The sequence below is a fragment of the Sesamum indicum genome, linkage group LG11, assembly GCF_026168435.1.
Source record: "Sesamum indicum cultivar Baizhima isolate 11 linkage group LG11, ASM2616843v1, whole genome shotgun sequence".
Taxonomy (NCBI): Eukaryota; Viridiplantae; Streptophyta; class Magnoliopsida; order Lamiales; family Pedaliaceae; genus Sesamum; species Sesamum indicum.
Genome location: NC_142667.1, coordinates 14,751,826 through 14,775,559, shown reverse-complemented (window position 1 = coordinate 14,775,559; position 23,734 = coordinate 14,751,826). Strand labels below are relative to the sequence as shown.

Below are 23,734 nucleotides of genomic sequence, written 5' to 3'. Positions count from 1 at the left end.
ATGGGCCAGTTTTGGTTTTGTCAAACAGCCCAACTTTGATTGTACGGACAGAGAGAGAGAGAGAGAGAGAGAGAGAGAGTCGTAGAGTGGGGCAGCAGGCTGGTCTGGTTGAAGTCTTTGACATGAGATTTTTAACACTCATTTTCTTCTATTAATTGTTCACTTATTGTTAGTGTTTTTCGTGTTCCCATTTTTTCATTAATTCCTACGTTAATTAATAATTATTGGAGTCCCCACTTACGTACCACATAACAAACATTATTGTACTAAACCTCGATTTATAGCTCCCAGAGTCTCTATCATATTTACATCAATTATTCATATCTTTTTGTGTAATTATAAAAATTATCCCTGACAAATAAAAGTATGGATAATTTGTGTAATATTATAGTATTTTTGGGGTGTATGTGTATTTTTTTTTCAAAAATCAGAGGTTATTTGTGTAATTTATGTTTTTGGCAAGTGTATGTGTAATTCTTCTAAAGATATGAGTGATTTGTGTAAATAAATCATAGGTAAGGTGTATCAATGTAATTATCACTAAAAATTAATTCACCTGTTTTTTGTTTTTTTTTTTTTACTTACTGATAAAGACATTTTATGCATTTATTATATGAGTAGGGATGGATATTCCGAGTTGCTGCAGATAGGCCACGTTGGGCCTACTCGCGTCCAGTATCTTATCAACCTCTCATGGCCCAACAAGATGTATCTGCAGCCCAGTAGGCTATCGCAATACCAATTTCTGACACATTTTTCCTTTCTTCTTCTCCTTTTTTTTCTTTTTTTTTTTTTTTTTGGGTTTTGTAGGGATTTGGCCAACAAAAATTTTCAATTGAATTAAACTTTTATACGCATTTTAGATAATTTGAGGGAATAATTTCAAATGATTTCATAGAATACAGTTCAAAATAAAAATTCAAAGATTTGAAAGTTTTGTGGTATAGAGGAAGTTCAAACTGATCCTGCATAGTTATTCAACTCCAATCCTATTGAGTTTGAAGCAGCCACCAAGAAGTCCTTTATGAAGTAAAGCTAGCGCTTGTCCTCGGATGCCTAACAACCTAAGATAAAATTGAGACAACCCATGTACAGTTTAACTCCTTTCTCACATTCCTCTAAAAGTTAAAAGAAGAATTAGGCATTTGTTGCATCAGCTTTGAAAAGTGACATACGGATTGTAATAAAGCGATGATGTCTTGTTCATGTGCTACTGCAGCTATTATAGACTTCCAATCCACTGGACCATGGATTTGGTAATGGCAGGTTTGATTTTGATAAGTCTTAATTTGTCAAGAAAATGATGCCCTGATGACAGCAACTTTGATGTTTCCATTTTCAATTGATGATGTGACTACTATTGTTTAGAGAATGGACCAAAGGTGAATAGATCATAGATGTAAGAAATATTATGATAATTGTCTATGATTTCATCTTAATGGGAAAAAAAGAAATGTAAATGCAATAAGTCTGATTGAAATGAGATTTTTTCTTTAAGTACGTGATGAGAGATGAGATAAAATTGTGATAGCGATAGTTGATATGATGTGTAAAAGGTGTTAGGTAAGACAGAAAATGTAATGATTATAGGTGATATTGTATGATTTTTCTTGATAGTAGTAAAATGTGTCCGAAATATTTTTAGAATGAAAAAATTATTCCTGCAACCAAACACTACTTGATTTGGTCGGATGAGATGAGATGAAATACATCTCATAAGCAAGCTCATGTGGTTCTACCTCTGTACTGTGTTATAATTGAATCTTAAAAATAAGGGTAAATTATAACCCCTCCAATGAGATTTGATATAATTACAAATACTTCATTATAAATTTAAAAAATTATAAAAATCGCTTTGATTTTTAATATTCGTGTAACAACGAACCAATTCTATTAGTTTTCATCCAAATTTTATAATAAAATATCAAAAATGCCCTTTTAAATTATAAATTATAATTTTTTTATATACTTTTTTGAATTTTATAAAATAATATTTTCAATGAGTATACTTTACCAACTCTAAGATTTTTTTATATTTTTCAATTTTTTTATAAAAAAAATCAATAACAGTAAAATAATAATTTTTACGTCACTATCTAAAACCTATATAATTATTTTTAATTTATAATTTTTTAAATAACGAGAGGACATTATTGATCATGACAAATTTCATAGGAGGTAGCTGTAATTTACCTTTTTCCTTTTAACACAAAATGTCGATAAAGCTTAGGGCCGTGTTATATAAAGAGTATACCTTTTCAAGATGGTCCGCTGACGATTATGATCAATAAATATTTTAACAGATTAGGAGAGAGCTGATCAGACCAAAACTGGATATATTTTCCAGGGCTCATTAGCCCAATATCAGCCTATTAATTGTTCTGGATATCAACTTAAAGTAGGCCTTCTATTGCCCATTCGGCCCATATTGTTAATAATTATTTCCGAAATCCGTAAGAATCCATTGTAATATTTTAAATAAAATCCCCAAGGCCCAAGCCCATATGACCAAAATTGATGAGGGAGACAACTCAGACAAGAGACATAGAAATGTAACCGACCAACCGTTTTGGACCCGGTTCTCCTCCTCCACTGGATGTAATAAACCGGTTCACGTGGTCGCCCCTAAACATGTGGCCTTCGACCTCTGCTCCTTTTCCATACAATTCTTCATATAATTTCAAGACAAGATTTTCATTTCTCGCCTTGCAATTGTAATTGTAATTGTAATTCCATCCTCTCTCACTCAGATTCTCGTCCGACCCTCAAATTCCTCTCTTTGTTCTTTTCTTCCCGCAAGAATACAGAAAAGAAATCAATGGCTGAAACCGCCTCTGCCCTCTGCTTCTCCACCTTTTCTTCTTCTATTCCTTTCTCAAAGGATCCCATTTCTTCTCCCTCAACTTCTTTTCATCCCCGAAGACTCTCTTCCCAATTCCACCGTCGCCGATCGCGATCCCTCAGGTTCACCGTCAGATCATCTGGTTCGGCCCATTTCCTCGGCGATGATGCTTACGGATTTTACCCCTGGGAGAATCCCGACGCTGCTGAATCCTGTATTTTCGCAACTTCACCATGTGTTTATTCTTTGAGATGACTAGATTTGAAGTACTTATGTATTAATTTTGAACTATGTAAGATTATTGTGGAGCTGGGTATGACGTTACTTGAATTGGGTTTGACCAAAACCCTTCGTCGGAGTTCAATTTTGATCTTTTTCAATCTTTATTTTTCTTTTTCCTGCTTTGTTGTAGCAATACAGTGGATTTCGGAGGAGAAAGTGACATTGTTTACTTCTGATGGACTGATCCAAATTGGGGGAAACCTTATTCCTCGGCGTGTTTCTTCTTCTTCTTCTGATGTATGTCTTTCCTCTTTTTTTCTTGTAAATTTGATTCTGATGGGTATTTGATAGTGAAGTTTCTGGAGGACTCATGACCCCAAACACAATTCCTTTTCAAGATTTCTAAATGCGGTAGGATAATTTATCAGTGCATCCAATTTAAATGTGTTGGATAAACTTGGGAATTTAGAATTACTTTTTTCAAGCTAAAGATGGATGCTATTTGGTAGGTAGTCCCATGGGCAATGCAAAGTGCTTCTGGAATTATGTCGGCAAGAATTACTTTGTTAGAAGTTAAGAATGTCCTTTTGGTTATGTTAGTAATCAGTCATCATTACTGCATTTGAAGTGCCAAACTGCATGCATGTATCAAATATCATACGATGTCTTCCTGTGTTATACTTTTGCTCTGTTTAGAATGCTACCCGAGTTGTAGTTGGGATTTACTTTTTAAAACTGAGAATGATTTTATTCAGCACATTTTAGTCAATAAAATTTGATTTCCTTTCTTCCTTCTGGTCGAATGGTATCATCTACTTTTATCATAAACAGAACTTATATAAAACATTTGGTATTCTGGTGCATCGTTGCACGAGTGTAACTTATAATGCACTTGCGTTAAGACATAATAATTTTTTTATACTATCTAGAACTATTTGTACACATCTGCATTCTCTTCTAGTTCTCAGAATCTTGTTTTACATTTTTTTCAACACTGCCTCTTGATCCTATACTATTAAATAAATATATTAGCTAATATACTTCAAACTTACACCATGCAGAAGAAACAAGGGAAGGCAAAAATATCTCAAAGATCTCAACGGTTTCAAGAGAGCAACTACATGGATCCAAACCAAAGCCTGTGTCTGGGTGCACTGTTTGATATTGCAGCAACAAATGTAAAATCCTGCCCTTTAAATAAAATCTGCCACATCAATGAGTTTCTAAGATCTTGTTTAAATCTCTCCATTCTAGGGACTTGACATGGGTAGACGCCTTTGTATTTTTGGCTTCTGTCGCTCCATTGAGATGCTTTGCGATGTCGTGGAAGACACAGTCTTGGAGCATGGAGGAGAGGCACGTATTTTATATTCGTCCATTTTTTATATTTTGAATGTTTATGGTTGTGTATCAACAAAAGCTTGTTTATCTCGCAGCCTGGGTTGATATCTTGTAATACACTTGTCTGTCATCCTGCTATTGCTCTACAGGAGGCCCATAGATTAGGATACAAAGAAAATTTTTGCTGGATAAGTGGTTTGATCTCTTCATAGTTTATTTGTTTGGGCAATATATCTTCAAAAACTACTAAATCTCAATGATTGTTGGACCTCCAATTGGTGCTTAGAAAACTGTAGCGACACTCATCATATCAGACATGGGCATGATTGTAATTTGGTATATAGAAATGAGTGAGGAATGGAATGTGCACTATAGAATTACCCATTCCTTATTCACCCATGATTTTAGCTATTCTCAATGAATTGGGAATATTTTTTCTTTTTTTGAATTGCTAAAATAACCATTAATAAAATTTATATTTACAAGATTTGTAGTCACAAAAATTTTAGATTATTTTAAATAACATTAAATATAAAAACTATCAAAAAAATGTTTAAATATCTATTACAAGTATATGGTATGAATAATTTAAAATTTTAAGTATCTTTATTAAATATGATATTAAGTCAGTTACATGCTTATATTTAATTATCAACATTTACTGTAAGTATAAATTATATAACAATATATACTATGTGATAATATTTATTCTATATCGTCAATACTATATGATACTTCTTTCTGTAAACAATATGTATTTATAAGATATCTATACATATGAAAACGTCCAAAAAGATATATATCATAAATTTATAATTTATTTAATAGCAAAATAATGTTTCTTATGTAACATACTTATGCAAATATTTTTCTTTTAATTTCATCACTATTTACCAAATATATAAATGAGTGATTTGAAAATTTTTTATTCAATTCATTTTCTTATTCCTTTACTATACCAAACATACGAATGACATACTAAAATCATTCATTTCCTACATTTATACCATTCCCGAGTTCATCTCATTCCCTCCCAAATCCATTCATGCATATACCAATTGCTCCCTTAGTGAGAAGTCGATGTGGTTGTGGGGCAGTGAAGTTTATGGGCTTTGGGTGGTCACTTTCTTTTGTCAATTATTGTATATAGCATTCCTTTCGAGATGAACTCTAATTGTTCTTATCATTGTACTAATATCAAACTGTTTTCGTTTCTTTTTCATTCTTAGTCATGGATTTCTCACCATTTTATCTTTGAGGAACGAAAGCGAACAAAAGAAAAGTGGATATTCCATTTTCCATCCTTCTGTTTTGATTGCAAAGCTCGCTGTTCATGGAATTTGCATCGTATAATCATGTGGAATCCTGAGAATCTATAGACAAATGGAATTGGAATAAGCAAAGAAGCAACTGTACCTCATGCTTGGTATATGTAGAGGTTAAATAATTATGCTGCAGCCATTCTTTTTTAAGTACCTTGAGTTTTATGGCTGCCACTGTAGTGTAGTAATTCGAGCTGCTGGAATTTTGATATCGATGCTCATTCATCAGCTGTAACTGTTTCATTTTTACTAGTCTTACTATTAATATTGATTTTCAGTTATAAAGTGAGATTGTTATCATCGGTTATCATCTTGTTCTTCATCTAATTTCTGAAATGCACCTCATTGGAGTCTCTCTTTGAAACCAGGTTGTGGCAGCAGAAAAGGCAAGCAAGGGCGGGCTGCACGAAAAACTAACTATGACTGTTGCAGTGCCATTACTATGGGGAGTCCCTCCAGCGTCCGAAACTCTTCACGTTGCAGTTAGGAGTGGAGGTGGGATTGTGGACAAGGTCTATTGGCAATGGGATTTCCTGTAAATAACATATTCATTACCTTCAACCATCGTTGGTGCTTCTGTAAATAATATTAATGTCGTCTATTATGTACAAAATCTGCAAAATGTAATTAATTTTATGTATACATGCTTGTTAATATTAATACTACTCAGTTAACCATTCTTGTACCTGTCTGGGGATACTCGGAACAATTCAGTACTGTACTATGTTAGTATGTTAACTTGTTATGCTGCAATAATCTCTTATCAGATGTTCGTTAGCAGGATTAATCACCTTACAACTATCTTTTCTCCATTCCTCTCTGTATTAATTACATTATAAATTTGTCTGATGGGACGGTCAGATTATTCAATACAAATTCATTGTAAACCTAAGACACATTATTCTTGAACCAAAAAGTCTTTCCAGATTCAAACCAGTACCTAACATTGACAAAGGTTCAACATCTATACGTAGTGGCAATAGTGGATGATCCAATGGTTCTATTGTTTTGTGCCATCCGTGAGACTTTCTTCTTACCTCTGAAATTGTAATCAAAACTGTGGAAAATGTGAGATGCTATCATGACTATTTGTGTCTTTGGGTCCTCCGTCTATTTTACACTGATTTAAATTTCAATATTGCAGATCGTTATTGCACCACGTACTACACTTGGTATATCTACGCTACGTGTATAAAATTTATATTAATTATTTAATTTATACTTGAGAAAATATCTTTTATATATTCTCAACGTGCATGTACCAAGTATAATGCAAAATGCAACATAAGACCAATGTTTCTCTACGTAGCAGTGGAATTATTTGCTTACTATGTAGTTGACAGCTCGCATGATAATCCTATCTCAATTAAATAGTTAATTATTAGTAGTGACTTGACTTTAAAAGAAAGTATGGTGTTGTTTCAAAAGTTTGCTGTACTTTTACAAAGAGAGGCGCGGAATATCATCATTTTTGTACTTTCTTTAGAGTACCTCTTCTTGAGTTTCAGCTACTGCTTTTTTGACAACCTCGGTTTTTGCTTTGTGGAAAACTGGGATTATACTGTTTTGACATCCTTGCTCAAATATTCAGCAGATGTGACTAAATCTGAATTAAATACGATATATTTATTATGAGATTGGTCACAACAAGTATATTATATTTTTTTGTGTGATTAGTTAGTTAGGTTCGATCAATTTGCATAAAAAATTTTTACATGTTGTACCTATATGCATCCGATGCACAATACACCAATTATGAGGTGAACAATTGATATATGTATATAATTCATACACTCAGTGCACCGAAAACATCAAGTGTAGCATGTTCTTAACCTGGTTCTAACCCTCACCATGGTCTTACTGTTCAGGCTTCAAATTAATAGCTGGCACTTGCAATAATTTATGACTTGGTTCTCAGACAAACAGGTGAAGAGGTCAATGCTTTTATATATACAATTAAAAGTTGCAGTTGGTTAGTTTTGTTAATCTTGTTTCGTGAAGAAATTTAAAAACTATTAGTTGTTGTCCAAACATTGCAGAAACCCAACCCAGCTAGCTAGCCAATAATTAACTAAGGCATTATCTACTGAGGGTAACCTTTTTCTCTGGAGCTTTTTGGACTGCTACCCGTAAGAATCTGTTCATTTGTTTATCAGATGCACATCTATATATTTCTAAAAATACATTGGACAAGTTATTAATTAATTCTCTGCCAAAGATTAAATTTTGAAGCAATATGCAAAATGGTTTTATTTAATATATATATTAATGACAAGGCTTGTAATAAACGTGAAAATTAACAAGGGACAAAATCTTGCATTGATCCTTGACAAGGACAAGATAATATTTTAAGATTCATGGCATCTCAATTATTAAACAATTAATACAGCTGGTCGTAAATACACGAAATATATATGTCAGAAAAGCTAACAAAAAAAAACAAATATTCAAAATATGAAGAACGTAGCCCCTGTACACATATATACAGGTTCTTAATCATGTATACAAATCCACTTTTATAATTACTTAATTAGTATAACAGATGATCAGAGGGCTTGAATTTAAATAGTCGGGTATGAGGCGGCGGCATCTCTCAGCATTGATTGAATTCTGATTTCTTGATTTCAGCTGGAGGATGTTATAATCTCTAGTTTCCATCAAATTCTACAGACATGAGTTCTTCAAGACATCATTGTTTCAAAAATAAATGCAAAAGGACGAGATTATGTACTGTCAGAATTGAAACCAAAAAAAAGGAGCCCATTTTCCAATGAAGTGATGATCGGAGTCTAATCCTATTTATAGAAATCTGCAAGGACAGATGACAACACCTTACTCTAGAAATCTTGTGATTTGAACCTCAACGATCAGCATCAAACATCAGTAGTACATTATTAACTCTTTGTCTTCGGTCTTGATCTCATGAGCTGTTTCCATGAACGGGTTGATGTTGTTGCAGATATTGTTAGTGCTAATCAGCTGCTTAATATCGTCAATGCTGTAATCAAGTGGATTTTCACTAAAGCACCCGTTTCCTGCTCTCCCATCAGCAGCACAAGTGTTATTAGTAGTGATCAAGAATCTGCCATGATCAGCAGCAGGAGTGGGATATCCAATGGTAATTTGGGTGGTGGTGTTGCAACTCCCATCAGATGAACTGCAGCTGGCTTCCCCTCCAAACACTAGGAGATTGCTGCTATTACCATCTTTGATCACTTGATCATAGTAATTACCACCACTGATGGGGCCCACACATGATCCATCTTGTACTTGGAGATGGAGATTAAAATCTGAAGATATGGGGTCCTGATGATGATATGCTCTGGAGAAAACCCTGAAAGGGGTATTGGTCATGAGATTGCTGGTTTTGGCAGAACATTGATCATATGCTGATGAAAATTGTGACTTGTCTGGAAGTGAATAGTTAGATATTGGTAATGAAGAGCTGATTTGAGGTCGTTGAGGAGCAGTTTTCCCAAGGAGTTTCTTCTTGAGTTTGGTGTTCCAGTAGTTCTTGATATCGTTGTCAGTTCTGCCCGGTAGCTGGCCTGCTATTATTGACCATCTACATTTTCCATTCAAAAACTGATCAACACCCAATTAAACAACTAAAAAATTGAAGTATTTAGAAGTGATGATGAATGTTAATTACCTGCTTCCGATGCGAGCAAAAAGACTGCAAATGATTCTATCTTCTTCATCTGAAAACTCACCATGCTTGATGTTAGGTCTGAGATAGTTGAGCCATCTCAGCCTGCAGCTTTTCCCGCATCTCCTCAGACCTGCAAATGATGCATATGTAATAATTCTTCAAACAGAGACAGCCGACGACAATGACGATGATGAATTATAAGCACCAACATGGATCACCGTATATATATATATATATACATACCAGCTTTGCTTGGGAGAGCAATCCAATTGCCACCAGTGCCATGCTTCTCTATGTATTCCTTGAGGTGTGCGTCTTCTTCAGGCGACCATGGCCCTCTCTTCACATTAGCCTTGTCGCAGCATGGAGCTCTTCCCATCTCTCTAGAAAAGTCTTGATTGATGCTTCTGAGAGTTACGTAGCTGCAGGTTTATTATTAACACTTATTGTTTCTTTAGACAACATGTGATGCGGTCTTATTATATACATACATATAATTATTATAATTTTGAGATGAGTCATCACTAGTCATACAAACACAAGTCAAACTACATACACTCTAATTTCAATTTAGTGTAATTAATCTCATTTCCTCAATTAACTCTAATTCCCTTCATGATTTGGCGATTCAGCGGTCAACGAACTTTTTTTTTTACTCAAATCAAGTTTGATTGAATAAAAAATTAATTATAAAATAAATGTAATATATTTGTCATCTGATTAATCATTCTTTTTTTTAAATTATACATCCATTAACAATAAATATATTATATTTTCCGTATAATTGTTCAAGATTGGATCAAATTGATATTCAATCTAAGCTAAAATTTTCTTGGCTTAATTTGAAAAACTCATTTTGAATCTGAAACACTCCAATTTGTGTCGTGAATCATATGAAGTTGGGGACAGTTCAGAGCTACATTAATTATTAACGTAAGTGGTCCAACCAATTCAATATGGTTTTTGGATGACAATTACGTTAATTATTGTTAATTATATTATATAATATATTATAAACTTATGAGAATAAAAGTCAATCACCTTTCATTTTGTTTGGCTGTGATGCAAACAGCTTACTTGCATTTATAATTAAATTAGATTAATAATTTAATTCTGGATCGTCGGGACTGAGATGGAATTAAAATTTTGGAAGTTGCAGGACTTGTGATGATAAGCTTAATTAAGGGGTAACTATATATAATTAATTAAAAACATAATGACAGGCGAAGGGGTAGTTTAAAAGTCTTTCGGAAAAATGCAATTTTTTAATGTTGAGTTCTTGTTCATGCTTTTTAGAATTTCATATTTAAAGTTGATATTGAAATTTTTAAATAATTTTAATAATTTAACAATAATCAAATTTACATTTCACATATTTGATATTTAATATTTTTTTTATATTTTATTTGCTATATATATTATATAATAATTTTATTTTTTATATTTAAAATATAAATTCAATAATTAGGATTAATTAAGAAATAATATTTTTTTTGTATTCTTGCAAGTTTAATTTATTGTGCATGAATCAATAATTATATTAGTTAATATGAGCATTATTAAATTAAACATTCACTTTTCTATTAATATTTTATAAAAATTAAATATGAAACATACTAATCATAATGAAATTTATTATTTAATATGAAAAAATAATTATTATTGACAAACAACAAATGATAATATAATTAGCTAAATAGTATCCTTTTAACAAATGAGGATCAAAATAATCTTATAATTCTTTTATAATTTTCAACTTTTTCTACAAAAATCACTTAAAAGTAGAAGTTTTTACAAACATTCCCTTACTCCTATAAATTATGGGTAGCAATTTGGTTCTATTCAAATTAAAATTCGAATTTTAATTCTATAATTTGAAAAATAGTGGCGATTTTAGGACTTTTCAGCCGATTTGGTTGAATTTCCCGTCGTCATGGGAACACCTAATTGGGACTTTTAGCGAATTTGATAAAATGAAAGTCCAATATTTTTCTTTAAAAAATAAATGACTTTGTAAATATAAAATTATCACTTAATGATATGATATTTTTCTAAATTTTAATTTTTTTTTGAAAAATAATTTCCATACATAACACTCTATAACTAGAAGTTCAAATGTAAAAACCATAAGAGATCATATAATTTACAAAATCATGAATTCATCATTAATTAGGTTATATCAAAATGTGATTATTTTGCTTCTTTTTGAGATAAAAATCATAGTTACATATATTAATGTTTGAATAAAATTGAGTAGTTGAATAATACATCGATTCAATTAAAATTTTAATATAATTAAAAATTATAAAATTACAAGAAATAATAAACTCATATAAAAATGAGACGAATTTTCATATATTGAATAAAATTAAAATCCATTGATGTTTAGCTAAATTACAAACACATCACTAGATTTATGCTGTCTGATTATATATATTTTTCAAGAAAATTGAAAATCAACGTATGAGATTGACATCAACCAGACCTCATTATTGCCGCCTAATTCAGTAAGCCACAAGAAAAAGATATTAGTCAAGAAAATGTCAAGTCTTGATGTTAATGTTGTTTGTTGCTAGTAATATACATATACATATACATATATATGCCTATATTAAAATAATTAATAGTTTATTAACCATTTTATTAAATAGACAAAAAAAATTCATATATTTTTTAAAATTTAAATATAGGATAAATTACAACTACCTCCCCTAACATTTAACATAATTACAAATACATCCTTGATTTTAACGTCCATCTAACAACGAGCCAATTTCGTCAAGTTTTCATTCAATTTTTGTGATAAACTGATCAAAATACTCATTTGAATTATAAATTATAATTTATAATGTGTCCTTAAATATATAATCTATCAACACAGTTCTTTCTTTATTACAAAAATGAGAAAATATACATGGAAGTGCAAACCTATTAGGTAAGGAGGATGGTGTTTGCTTCATATATCCAATCAGGGGCCTATAACTAACATGTTACTAATAAAAATAAAATTTAATTATATGAGAATTAAGACATACATTTAGATTTTATGTAAGAATTCAAAGCCGTATTTGCAGTGTTTGACTTTAATTACTGAACCAAAAGAAGTGGTGGGTTCATCTCCAATTTCTTCTTGAGAATGAAAAATGGAAAAGAGAAAAAATAAAAGAGGGAGTTAACGTCATGGATTGCGTCACTGGGCGGTCCCACCATGTGAATTACATTTTTAAATGAAAAATTGAAAACTCACGAAAAGATAAATAAAGACTATACTCTATAAAAACAAGAGAAATGCAGTACACCCTTTTATTTATTTATTTATTTATTTTTGGGGCAGAGAAATGCAATACATGTTAGTCTAAATTAATAAAAATGGAACACTTATATTTCTTGAGCTGATTGTTAGATAATCATTGAAATTAAGGGTATTATTAATTTTTCAAATGACGATGGAATAATCATAATTATGCTAAATTTTAGGGGAGATCGTTGCAATTTACCCTATTTTTTTAACATTCAAAATAAATTAAATTTAGTTTCAATAATTGGAATATTTTTTAATATTTGATGTTGTTTTGGTGTATTTTTTTTCCTCTTTATTTCAGAATTTGAACTCTCTTTTTATTAACTATGATTTTGTATTTAAATAATTAAAAATATTATTTCTAAGTTAATAAACAATGTGAATTTTAATTCGCGTGTTATATACTGTTGAGGTGTCTAACAAGTAGAATAATGTAATTTAAAATAAAATAAAAATAAACTGACGTGAAGCATCGTAGGCCCATCAAAGCTCATTAACCCACTAGCTATGAAGCCCATAAACTTTTATGGGCCCAACATAAAAATTAAGCCCAATATGGAAAATGTTCTTGGCCCAGTACCCCTGAAATTCTGATAAAGAAGAGGCATTCGCGCATTTCATAAATTTGTGGCGAAGAGGGAGATCTCAAGTTTCAACTATACAACGGAAAAGATTCTTCAGAATTGAGACTTAAACCCCTGAGTGCTGCTCTCTGCTCTCTCATGGCGACGCTTTTTCATTTCCCCGTTTCGCACCCTCTCTCTTCCCGTAGACGTTCCTTTTCTTTTCATCTTCCATTGCCCAACTCCCACATTAGCAACCGCCAAAACTGCCGTTACTCTACGGTTTTTGCTTCTTCAATCAAGAAATCTCCCAGGTTTTCGTCTCTTTATCCTTTGTTTTCGTGCATGTAAGATGTATTTGCATTAGAGTTGGGGTGTTTTGTGGTGTTTCTGTCGTTATTTTGCTGTAAAGGTTTCTGGTGTTGCTTGTATTTTCTGACATTTTGAGTATCTTGGTTTCTCCTCGAGTTGTTTTCAGAGCTAGTAGGAAGGTGAAGAGCGATGCAGATCTTTACAATGATATTAGAGAATTCTTATCCTCTGTTGGTCTTCCAGAAAATCATGTGCCCACCATGAAGGAGCTCTTACACCATGGAAGGTTTGAGTTATATGGCTTTGCAATCCATTTCAATTTTCGTTTTACCAAATTCTTGTAGCGGATGTTATCGAATTTGGGTTCTAATTTTCTGATTACTATAGCTGGCTCTGATCGGAATTGCTTGATTTTTTTCATCTATTCTATGTAATTTTATGGCTATGTATGTGTCCCCAATGCGAGCATAAGCCACTTTGCGTTATCAACTAGCTGAATGCAGGCCCTTTAGTAACACTGAGGAACAATTGAATTAAGGTGCCAGAATGGGAAGTCTAGAAAAGCTTTAAGGGTTTTGGGGTAAAAATCGAACTAGAGTTAGTGCTGCAGGGGTTTGAATAACATTGACCATCACAACATGTAGAATTCCCAATATCAACTGAGAGAAGAAGAACTACCTGACTAACTAACTCTGACCCTCTCTCACACATACAGAGTTTAAACCTAATAGAACAATTGAAGATAGTTGTCAAATGGTATTTTCAGAAAGGAGTTTAGGAAATTGTAGTTTCAGATTTCCATATCAGAGCTAGATCGAAGGAGGAAATATAATTCCATGGTTGTCTCTTTTATCTCTCATGCATTAACAAGAACATTACGGATTCCAAAGCAAGTGGTGTGAAAAGTGTGATTTATATAATTCCCTGCTGTACTTTAACAGTGTACAGACAATCTTAGAGATTATATGGGAATTGAAGAGTTAGGTTGCTTATATGTTGTGTGGCATCTACAACTGTGTCCAATGTAATGTACCTATTGTGAGGGACATCTTATAATTGTAGTTTCTCTAGGATTCTATTAATTCCAGAAATTTGTAGGCAAGATCTTGCAAATGTAGTCAGGCGTAGAGGATACAAATTTATTAAAGAGCTTCTTGCAACCTCATCCATGGAAAAATTCACTGGATCCAGTATTGACACGGGTCAGACTGGATTGATGGAGGTGCTGGTGGATCTGGAGGTGAGTCCTGGACAACTTAAATTTGTGTATTTCTCACATTTGTGAAGCTTGTGCATTTTAAATATTTGCTTGATAGTCGTTTGTTGTCTGAAAAGGTCAGAATGATAAGCTGAAAGTTTTATATGATGATGTATTGTCAAATGAGAACGTCCAAGGTGAAGAATTCCGTGGTTGCACAGAAACAGATGAACAGTTCAAGCCAGATGAACAAAGCTCTGTTGCTGCAGGGTCAAGAACTTTATCCTTGCAGGAAAAGGTGGCTAGATTTATTCAGCATGGGGAATTGGATAAAATTGAAGGTAAGTTGTGGATTGCATAGTTTTTCTACTTTGACTGTTAGAACATTCTTTGCTTAGCTCTCAACAACTTGGTTCTTTCCTTCTTGTCCTATTATCTTTCTCTCTTGCTTTTGGATGGATTTTTTTATCCTATGACTTCTAATGGCTCTTATAACAGTAAGAAACTATATGAAAATCGATGACTTCGTAACATCTAAGTTAGTAACATTCTGAGTTTAATGGTTTCCTCTGAGACTGTGAGATATGCAGTTGAAGCAGTAATTTTGCCATCCTATTGTAAAGTTAAATCATGTTCCATCCTTTTCATCAGCTATGCCATACTTTCGTCAAAATTTTCATGGATTCTGGCATCAAATAGTTTGCATTTATCAGAAAATGCTGTTGCCTCATGTATATGAGATGAAGTATCATCTTGATTCTCAGATACTGGCTCTGGAGTTACGAATGAAAAACAGGCTGAGGAAGCAGAGAGGAACATTGAATCAGAAGATTCTCATGAACCAGAATATGGATCCAGTTATCATGAACAGAAAAATCTTATGCTATGTAGTACCAGTGGTGCTGAAACCTTAAATGGAAATTTTCCTTCATCAGTCCAGAAGGTCGAAGATCCCGCATTGGAAAACAGAATCTCCAGGTCAGTTCGGCTAGCTTTCTGACCAATAAGCAGGTTGGTAATTTGGTGTTTATCATGCCAGCATCAGACTTGATTGGCACCATACATTTTTATTTTCTTTTGTCCTGCCTTCCCGAGCCTAATTGGAGCACTTGAGATGTATTACGGTTACTATGAGATTGCACGAACTTTTTAAATTTTTTTTTGTTACTTTCCATTTTTTTACAGCATTATGCTTCCCACTTCACTATCCATGTATCATAGTTGAAGAAGTTATGTCAATTCACTTACTTTCTCAAACTTGTTTCTTATTTATCTGTATTTCTGCATATGGGTTACTTTGAAGGAACAGTTATATTTCAACTGAAGAACAAAGAAGTAATGGTCGTGGCCAAGATGTAAATGACGAGGTTAGTTTATGGTATAATTGGTCAGTTGGAGCTGGTTGATAATTTGTTACAGATTTTCCAGGACTTCTCTATTCTTTTTACAAATTTTTCCTTAATATATCTATGTTTGCTATGATTTATTTCTGAGTTCTGCCTGAATGGAAGAACAGAAAGTGGAGAATCAAGCTGAAATTAAGCGTCTCAAATTCTTGCTGGTACAAATTGAGGATAACCCTCTGCTTTTTATCCAGTGTTGTAGATTTTTGTTAATTAATAACTAAATGAGCTGTTATTGTCTGTGCTTAGCATCAGAAGGAATTGGAGCTCACCCAACTGAAGCAGCAGATAGAAAAAGAAAAGGTAACTAATTTAACCATTACAACATGACATGATACTTCTTTACATCTCCCAAGAAAGAGAAGTACTCTCTCTTTTGTAAATAGTTCAGAGCAACATATATTTCTTTTCTTATGCAAATTTCTACTGGACTGTAGTAAAAGACATCCTTTGTTCTGTTCTCCCTCTCTCTATGTGTCTGAGTGTATATGTCTGGGTTTCTTCATGGTATGCATGGCTGGATATGTTTCTAGAGTAGCAATCATCTGTTGCCGCACTTCTACAATAGTGTGTTCACAGTAATTGCTGAAACTGGGCCTATTTTAAAAGGACTCATACTTCAAGAACCCTGAGAGGATGAACTGAGAGTTATCCCTCGACATGTCCCCACGTCTTATCAAATATTTTATGGTATCTTAACTGTATTCTGTTCTGCTAATAATCTAAAGGAAGGGAAGTGGCAGGATAATTCTGTAGTTCTCAGGAATATAGTGTTCAGGAATAATGTGATTATATCATAGGTGCGTGAAGTGTAAATGTTTTTCAAGTGGCTTTGTTAGTTTGTTTAGGTGAGACTGTGTTTTTGTATGTGAGACATTCTTCAGTGAAGCAACAAATGAAAAACTCTGATTAAACAACAGAGTGAAAATGGAGTAAAGCTGATTATTCAGCAACAGAACGAGTGTATTTTTGCATTGTGAGCAAAACATAGATCCAAGTTAATTTTTTCCAGAAAGCATAAACTAAAAGCCTGAAATTGCCTGATATAGGCTTCTTAGTGTTTGCTCTGTGGCAAGGGCATTGTTGTGGTGTTAAGCAGTTAAAGTGATATGCATGCTATTGGTGTTAAAGATAGCTAGGATCAAATGAATTGCTTTAACAATGATTATGTTTTTTGTGTGTTTTTTCCTTTTAATTTTTTTTTAAATACGCGCATTGATATTTATCTTATTTTGGTCTTGTGAAATTTTATAAAAAATCATCTCATTTATGTGTTATCTATTAATCTGATCCCATGGATTTCATGCATTAGAAGAGCCAACTTTTCTAAGAAATCAACCACAGAAAGGTCATGTATGATTTCCTTTTTATTTCTATCTTTCAGCTTGCCTTATCGGTTTTGCAAAGTAAAGCAGAAACAGAAATAAGCAAAGCACAGAAGCTTATTTCTGAGAAAGAGATTGAACTGCATGCTGCAGAGGAAACCCTATATGGGCTAAAGGAGGTATGTCGCATTTTCTTTAATTTTTAATATGTTGCGATTGAAAATGAAGACACTGGACGCTAACATCCTGATAAACCAAATAAGATTTAGCTTGCTCACTCCAATCACAACTTGCACAAATCTAAACTTGCTATGCTCTGAAGTTTGGACAATTGATAATAATCATAATATTCAAGAAACAATTTTTCATTTTATTCAGCTATATATCTTAATAAAGCTTCTATTGAATATAATGGTACATATTGAAGACATTGAGAATCATAACAATTTAAGCCATTTATTTGATATTTCGGTTACAGAATATATGCTGCAGGTATAACTGCCAACCTGCCTGCCAGTATTCGACTTGTTTTCTGTTAGAATCCAGAGGTAGTATTTTCTGACTTAAGTGAAGGGGTTTCGTTGTTAGGTTGACATCCAATACTCGGGGGATGGGGAAACTGTGGAGCTAGCTGGTAGCTTCAATGGCTGGCAGCAAAGGATTAAAATGGATCTACAGCCATCATCAAGTATCACTGATTCTACTGGATCGAGGTTTCATGTTCTTTTTCTCTTTATTGCTCAACTTCTCTTCATATCTTACATGTGATTACATTTTTAACCATTAGTTTAAATTGGAGGTTTCTACAAATAATATATCCTCTTTTGTCTTTGACCATGCTTCTTTGCTCCCTTCAATGTTGACGAATGCTCGTTACTTTGATACACTTGCAAATTTTTCTTGAACCCTTGAGAAAATGATCTTGGTGTTCACACCATTTTGTTCTTGAAGTCCAATGGGAATCACAAGTTAACTGTCCTAGCAAAATTTGTCAGGACATCTCAACTTTGGCGAGCAGTGTTGTGGCTGTATCCTGGGGTTTACGAGGTGCGGAAGCTACAATCAATTGCATGTTGTAAAATTTTCAAAACTTTGAGCTGTAATCCCTACACAGACTCAACATGTATACTCACTTTGTAAAATCAAGAAAAAATATATATCCAAATTTCGTATTCGGGAAGGGCGGTTTTCGTTCTTGGTAAAGATGCAGGAGTTGATTGGGTTATCTTTCAGAACAATATGCAATGCTTCCCATCCTTGGCTATGTCGTGTATAGAAATACACAGGGCATAAAGGCTGCTGCTTCAAAAAACATACTGGAACAACTTTGCAGTTTCATCTATTTTAAATCTTTATACAGGATACAAGCTACTATTTTATTAGTTCTCTTGTAACCTAAATACCTTCTTTGCTCGCAGATAAAGTTTGTTGTTGATGGTGTTTGGAGAATTGATCCTCAAAGGGAGTCGATTTCCCGGAATACTGTACATAACAACATTCTTCGAGTAGATAGATGATTTGTGCTTGCACGTGAGCTATATCCTGATCTTGTACAGAATCACAAGGTATGTAGGAGTATGGTTAAAGTTCCCGGTTAAGAGCATCTTTAACTTTCTTGCTTCTTGTGCTCAGCTGATCAAGTGATGCTATGGACATGATTGAGATCCACAAGAAGAAGACCGCATTAGATTCTGATTACCATTTTGCTGTCAGCCCTTGACACTGCTGTCTAGAACTGATGGAAAATCACAGTCAATTGCCATTTGATTGGTAATACAATTGTATGAAAGTGAGGGTATGAGATTGTTTTTCAACTTGATTAGTCAATGACACTGCCCTCTGAAGTTTTCTGAACGATTTCTCTTTCCTGCCTGAGAATTGCCTCAACTCAAAACTTGGTCTTAAACTACACTTCCAGGCGATGGCTGACCTTATATAAGGTCATACGTTGTACAATTGACTCCGCCTAAGCCACACATAAAACAATTTCCATGCAATTCAACAACAAAAAATTGATTTTTGCAACTGCTCGAAGTTCACAACTATAAGTTGATAATTGCAATTGAGTTCATTTGTTAGCTATAATTTAAATTTAATTATGTAAAAAGAAATATATAATTAATCATAGTTGATATTTTTTTAAATAGTTTTTATGAATTTAAAATATACATAAATAGAATATTTTTTATAAATAGATCAATTAAAATGACAAATTTTATATGATGTGGCGTGCACGAATAATAATCTGTTGTAATTTAGTCTCAATAACTTTTATTGAAAATGCATTTAAGAGTTATAAACAACTGAAATTACTTATCAGTAACATAATGTGGGACGTGGGCCGACATGGGGCGTTATATATAAACCAAAGGATTTCAGGTGTAGTTAAACTAATTGAGAGATGATAAACTAAAAAGAAAAGGCGGGGAAGAAGGTGTGTTGACGCCACGCGTAAAGGTTCATTCTGCTCAATTTTGAAAAAAAGACTACGGAGTCGTGTCTCTTTCCTTGCCTTTCCTAACCTCTCCTCCCTATCTATCTCCAAACTTCCTTTTTCTATATGATATCATATCACTCACTCTCTCACTCCACAGGTAGAAGACAGAGAGCAGCAAACTCCAGAATTACATAGCTCAAACCCCTTAATGGCTGTGGTAAATGCATCTTTGGCTGCTTTCACACCACACTCATCTCCTTCTCTTCTACCTTCCACTTCACATGCCTCCCACTTCCCATCAACACATTCCTCACCAATTCCTTGTACACCACTAGCGATTGCATTAGCCGCTACTAAGAGAAGAAGGGGTCTTTTTGAATCCACATTTGCTGTCAAAAGCAGCGAGATTTATGAGAGTGTCGATGTAATTGACGAGGAAAATGATCAAGTATTGGAAGAATCATCTGAGACACTCTTGTATTCATTCTCTCCTTTGAGTTTGCTACTTTTGGGTGCTCTTCCTGGAGGTAATGCCACTTGAAATTTGATTCTGCATCCCAGTTGTGTGATGATGAGTTGATTAGCGTGTGGCTTTATTTTACTAGAAATGATTTTCAATATTTTGTTGACCTCCTAAAACTTTTTGAGTGAATTTCTTCTGGTAGTAATACTGGCTTTTGGGTTGAACAATTTCATATATGCATTGCTATTGATATTTTATTGTTGGGTCAAGATTGTTGAATAACCTGCCAACTAATTCTAAGTTTCTGGTATTCTAGTGACGTGGTAATCTATTGAGTAGTATCTCAAAAATGGAGACTGAAGGACAGATGAGCCTCTTAGGTTTATTCCAACGATTGTGGTGTTGGATGGATTCTGGGATAGGTACTTTACAAGGAACTAGCTGAACCCAAATTAGATTTTTCCCTTCGCAATGTGGGTCAAGGAGATCTACTCATTACATGTTATTGAGGTTGATGAATTCAATGCCAATATGTCATGAAAACAACACTAAATTCTTTCCTTCGGGGAAGTGAAGTGGGACTTCACAAGTTTGGGTGTGTCCTACAATTTAGATATTCTTGCAATTCTGTGTCTTGTGTTGCAGTAGATTTTTTCTGAAGCAATGAAAATCTCTGGTTGATAGTGCAATATATGAAAATGTTGGTGCCCAGAAAAGATATTTCATTTTGTACTCTCAAACTGGCATTTTTGGCAAATAGTCTTACTTTGATCCATTCTTGGATTTGATTAGATGGCTTTGGGCTAATCTGTTTTTAGCCAATCTACAGGTAACTTACTTCTTGGAAGAGTCTGGAGTAGGACAGCAGAACACATAGATATTCTAAGCATATTTGACTTTGATCTGAATTAGCTAATACTTCTTCTTATGAAGGACTCTTGCTTTAGAATTGGGGCCTCTGTTTGCAACTAGAAAAGAAAAAGATTACTCATACGTGGACTTTGAAAATAAGAACCGTAGCCTGAATACAGGGTTGACATATTATATCTTGCATTCACCATGAGACAGTAGCTGCTGAGTTTCCAGCATAAAAGACTTATCTTACTTGATCTTCTCATGTTTGTTAGAATAATATGTTATCCGATTCCCATCTATCCGACGTTCTGGCTACTGGAGTACATTATGTTATACATATGCTTCATTTTGACCAATATAATAATAATCTCTTATTTCTTTCCGTGTTTGTAATACATTGATTTGGTCATGTAATTCAGCTACAACTGTGAGATCTCTGTTCGGCCCTTTCGTTGAGCTCGTAAAGGCATGGAACCTCCCTGATTGGCTTGTCCACTGGGGCCATCCTGGGAACATGGTAAGACTTGTTCCCTACTAGTTCCCAAAGGCATCTTTTTCAGCAATCTTCATGAAAAATGATGTAACCATCTATCTTTTTATTACTCTCTTTATACAGAAGATAAACTTCTCATCCTTTTGTAGGCTGTTGTGCTATTTGCCATGGGTGGTTATGGAACTTATTTGGGGTTTCGCATTCGTCTCTCAGATGATGTGGTAAGGCTAAGACGAGAATTATTTACGTGCAGGGAGTCTAAATTTGTTGATTAACATTTAATTTCTGTTCGTTCCTACTGATCTTCTCAAAAGTACTTGTGATATGATCCCAGGAGGAGAAGGCCAAGGCCAAAGATTTGCACCCTAAGCTTCTTGGAGGAATGTTTTTCTTCTTTGCTCTTGGAGCTACTGGTGGAATTACATCTCTTCTCACTTCAGACAAGCCCATCTTTGAAAGGTACCTTGTCCTTCCCTGAAACACAAATCACTACAAATCAATAATTTTGCATATCAAATCACCTCCTTCCCACCCTTGTCTTGCAGTCCTCATGCTGTAACAGGCTTCATCGGGCTTGCTCTTTTAACAATTCAGACTATATTACCATCACTATTTGAGGTGAGCTTAATACAATCCTCCAAAAATCCGAGTATTTCTGTTAATCCATCTTTCCGTCGTACAAGTTTGATTCTGACATTTCTTTGTATAGGGGAATCCTGGATTGCGAAACGCTCATGGAATCTTGGGCAGTGGCATTATGACGTTGTTCCTCATTCATGCAGCCCTAGGACTTCAACTAGGATTGAGTTACTAATATCTAAGACAAAAACCATAAGAAATATTTGTTAGTAAGACTCATTTTTTGGCATTATCGCTATAGCTTACACTCTTGAGATATAGATTATAACTTGCATAGTATGAATATCTTTACCTATTATTTTCTAAGTCCAAAACAAAAATTCTTGCTAACAAATGATCGATCCTCCTTATTATACATGAACATCAGCTCCAATAAATTTTACCATATCTTTTTCAACGCCTGCATTTTTCCAATTATTTGAATAAACATTATCCACGATTTGTTATTACTATGTAATAACTCATTAGATCTCCATAATAGACTAAAATATACTTTCGTAACTTTTTTTTTTTTTTTTTTACAAGATTCACTTAAAATTAATGATCACATACAGAAATTGTTGGCAACAATATTCCAATATTTACATTCCATTCTTGGGGTGGGTTTTTCAAACACATTCATGTTGCGTAAAATTGAGTATGTTTATAATAATAGTAGTATTGTGGTATTTTAGAAAGAAATAACGACGAAATGAAGTCGTATTAAATGGCAAAGTTTTTCACATGCAACGAATAATGCGTACACTCAATTGAAAGAATGGCCGGTTATCATGTGGCTAATTGGACCCGCACCGCACATCGCCATAACTTACATGCATTCGGGAATTGTTTACACCCCCAAACACCACGAATTCACCACTTTCCCTTTGCTTCATTCATACTTCACAATTCACATTTCTACGTCAACTTGTGTTAGAAAACTGGAGAAACACACAGAAAGTGATCTCCACGTCTTTTATTTGTTGTTTTTTTTTTTGGCATTGACAAAACAAATCTATGTTAAAATCTTTATTAGGTTCTATGTATAACGTCTAAAATATTAATTCTCAAATTGAGAAATAGACAAAGAGAAAATTTGTTATTTTCACAGGTTCAAGAACCAATGAACATGAATAAATTCGAAAAGATATTTTAATAAAATAATATGTAAATACTCCTCTCCCCCTATTTTATTAATAGGATACATTAAATACAATATAAATTTCAGTGCAGATGTAATATAATTATTGTAATGTAACATTTTTCTTGATATAAAATTTTGGCAGCTGATGAAATTATGAAAACAACTGCACAAAAAATATAGGCTAAATTCATTGAACTTGGAGTTGAGCCGAATTCTCCATTTTACCAACCCAGGTACATTTCC

General features: G+C 33.5%; 4 protein-coding genes across 9 annotated transcripts; 3 read left to right on the top strand and 1 right to left on the bottom strand.

Moving 5' to 3' along the window:
• The first annotated feature begins 2,641 nt into the window (after positions 1-2,641).
• On the top strand, positions 2,642-6,414 carry LOC105174263 (D-tagatose-1,6-bisphosphate aldolase subunit). Of its 2 annotated transcripts, none has more exons than XM_020697619.2 (5): positions 2,642-3,056; positions 3,255-3,361; positions 4,126-4,242; positions 4,319-4,420; positions 4,501-4,927. In XM_020697619.2, exons 1-5 carry the CDS (start codon positions 2,819-2,821, stop codon positions 4,615-4,617), a joined length of 681 nt encoding a protein of 226 aa, XP_020553278.1. In that variant the 5' UTR covers positions 2,642-2,818; the 3' UTR covers positions 4,618-4,927. The 2 variants fall into 2 exon arrangements, with proteins under 2 accessions (XP_020553278.1, XP_011094608.1); XM_011096306.3 differs by lacking the exon at positions 4,501-4,927 and adding an exon at positions 6,096-6,414 and having other exon boundaries at positions 2,651-3,056.
• A 1,657-nt stretch (positions 6,415-8,071) lies between these two features.
• Positions 8,072-9,840, bottom strand: LOC105174354 (transcription factor MYB8). Its single transcript, XM_011096431.3, has 3 exons — positions 9,623-9,840; positions 9,380-9,509; positions 8,072-9,292 (listed from the first exon to the last, which is right to left on the bottom strand). Exons 1-3 carry the CDS (start codon positions 9,756-9,758, stop codon positions 8,608-8,610), a joined length of 951 nt encoding a protein of 316 aa, XP_011094733.1. The 5' UTR covers positions 9,759-9,840; the 3' UTR covers positions 8,072-8,607.
• A 3,465-nt stretch (positions 9,841-13,305) lies between these two features.
• On the top strand, positions 13,306-19,335 carry LOC105174261 (5'-AMP-activated protein kinase-like protein). 5 transcript variants are annotated; one of them, XM_011096298.3, is made up of 13 exons: positions 13,306-13,557; positions 13,722-13,841; positions 14,654-14,795; positions 14,896-15,094; positions 15,518-15,731; positions 16,057-16,120; positions 16,270-16,314; positions 16,406-16,459; positions 17,541-17,660; positions 18,070-18,194; positions 18,477-18,528; positions 18,900-19,046; positions 19,114-19,335. In XM_011096298.3, exons 1-12 carry the CDS (start codon positions 13,403-13,405, stop codon positions 18,996-18,998), a joined length of 1,389 nt encoding a protein of 462 aa, XP_011094600.1. In that variant the 5' UTR covers positions 13,306-13,402; the 3' UTR covers positions 18,999-19,046; positions 19,114-19,335. The 5 variants fall into 5 exon arrangements, with proteins under 5 accessions (XP_011094600.1, XP_088731692.1, XP_088731691.1 ...); XM_088875566.1 differs by having other exon boundaries at positions 14,627-14,795; positions 14,941-15,094; XM_088875565.1 differs by having other exon boundaries at positions 14,627-14,795; positions 16,063-16,120.
• A 620-nt stretch (positions 19,336-19,955) lies between these two features.
• LOC105174260 (translation initiation factor) lies at positions 19,956-22,647 on the top strand. The gene is made up of 6 exons (XM_011096297.3): positions 19,956-20,445; positions 21,656-21,753; positions 21,879-21,950; positions 22,064-22,188; positions 22,275-22,347; positions 22,439-22,647. The coding sequence occupies exons 1-6, from the start codon at positions 20,127-20,129 to the stop codon at positions 22,541-22,543; spliced, it is 792 nt and encodes a 263-aa protein (XP_011094599.1). The 5' UTR covers positions 19,956-20,126; the 3' UTR covers positions 22,544-22,647.
• Positions 22,648-23,734: the final 1,087 nt, after the last annotated feature.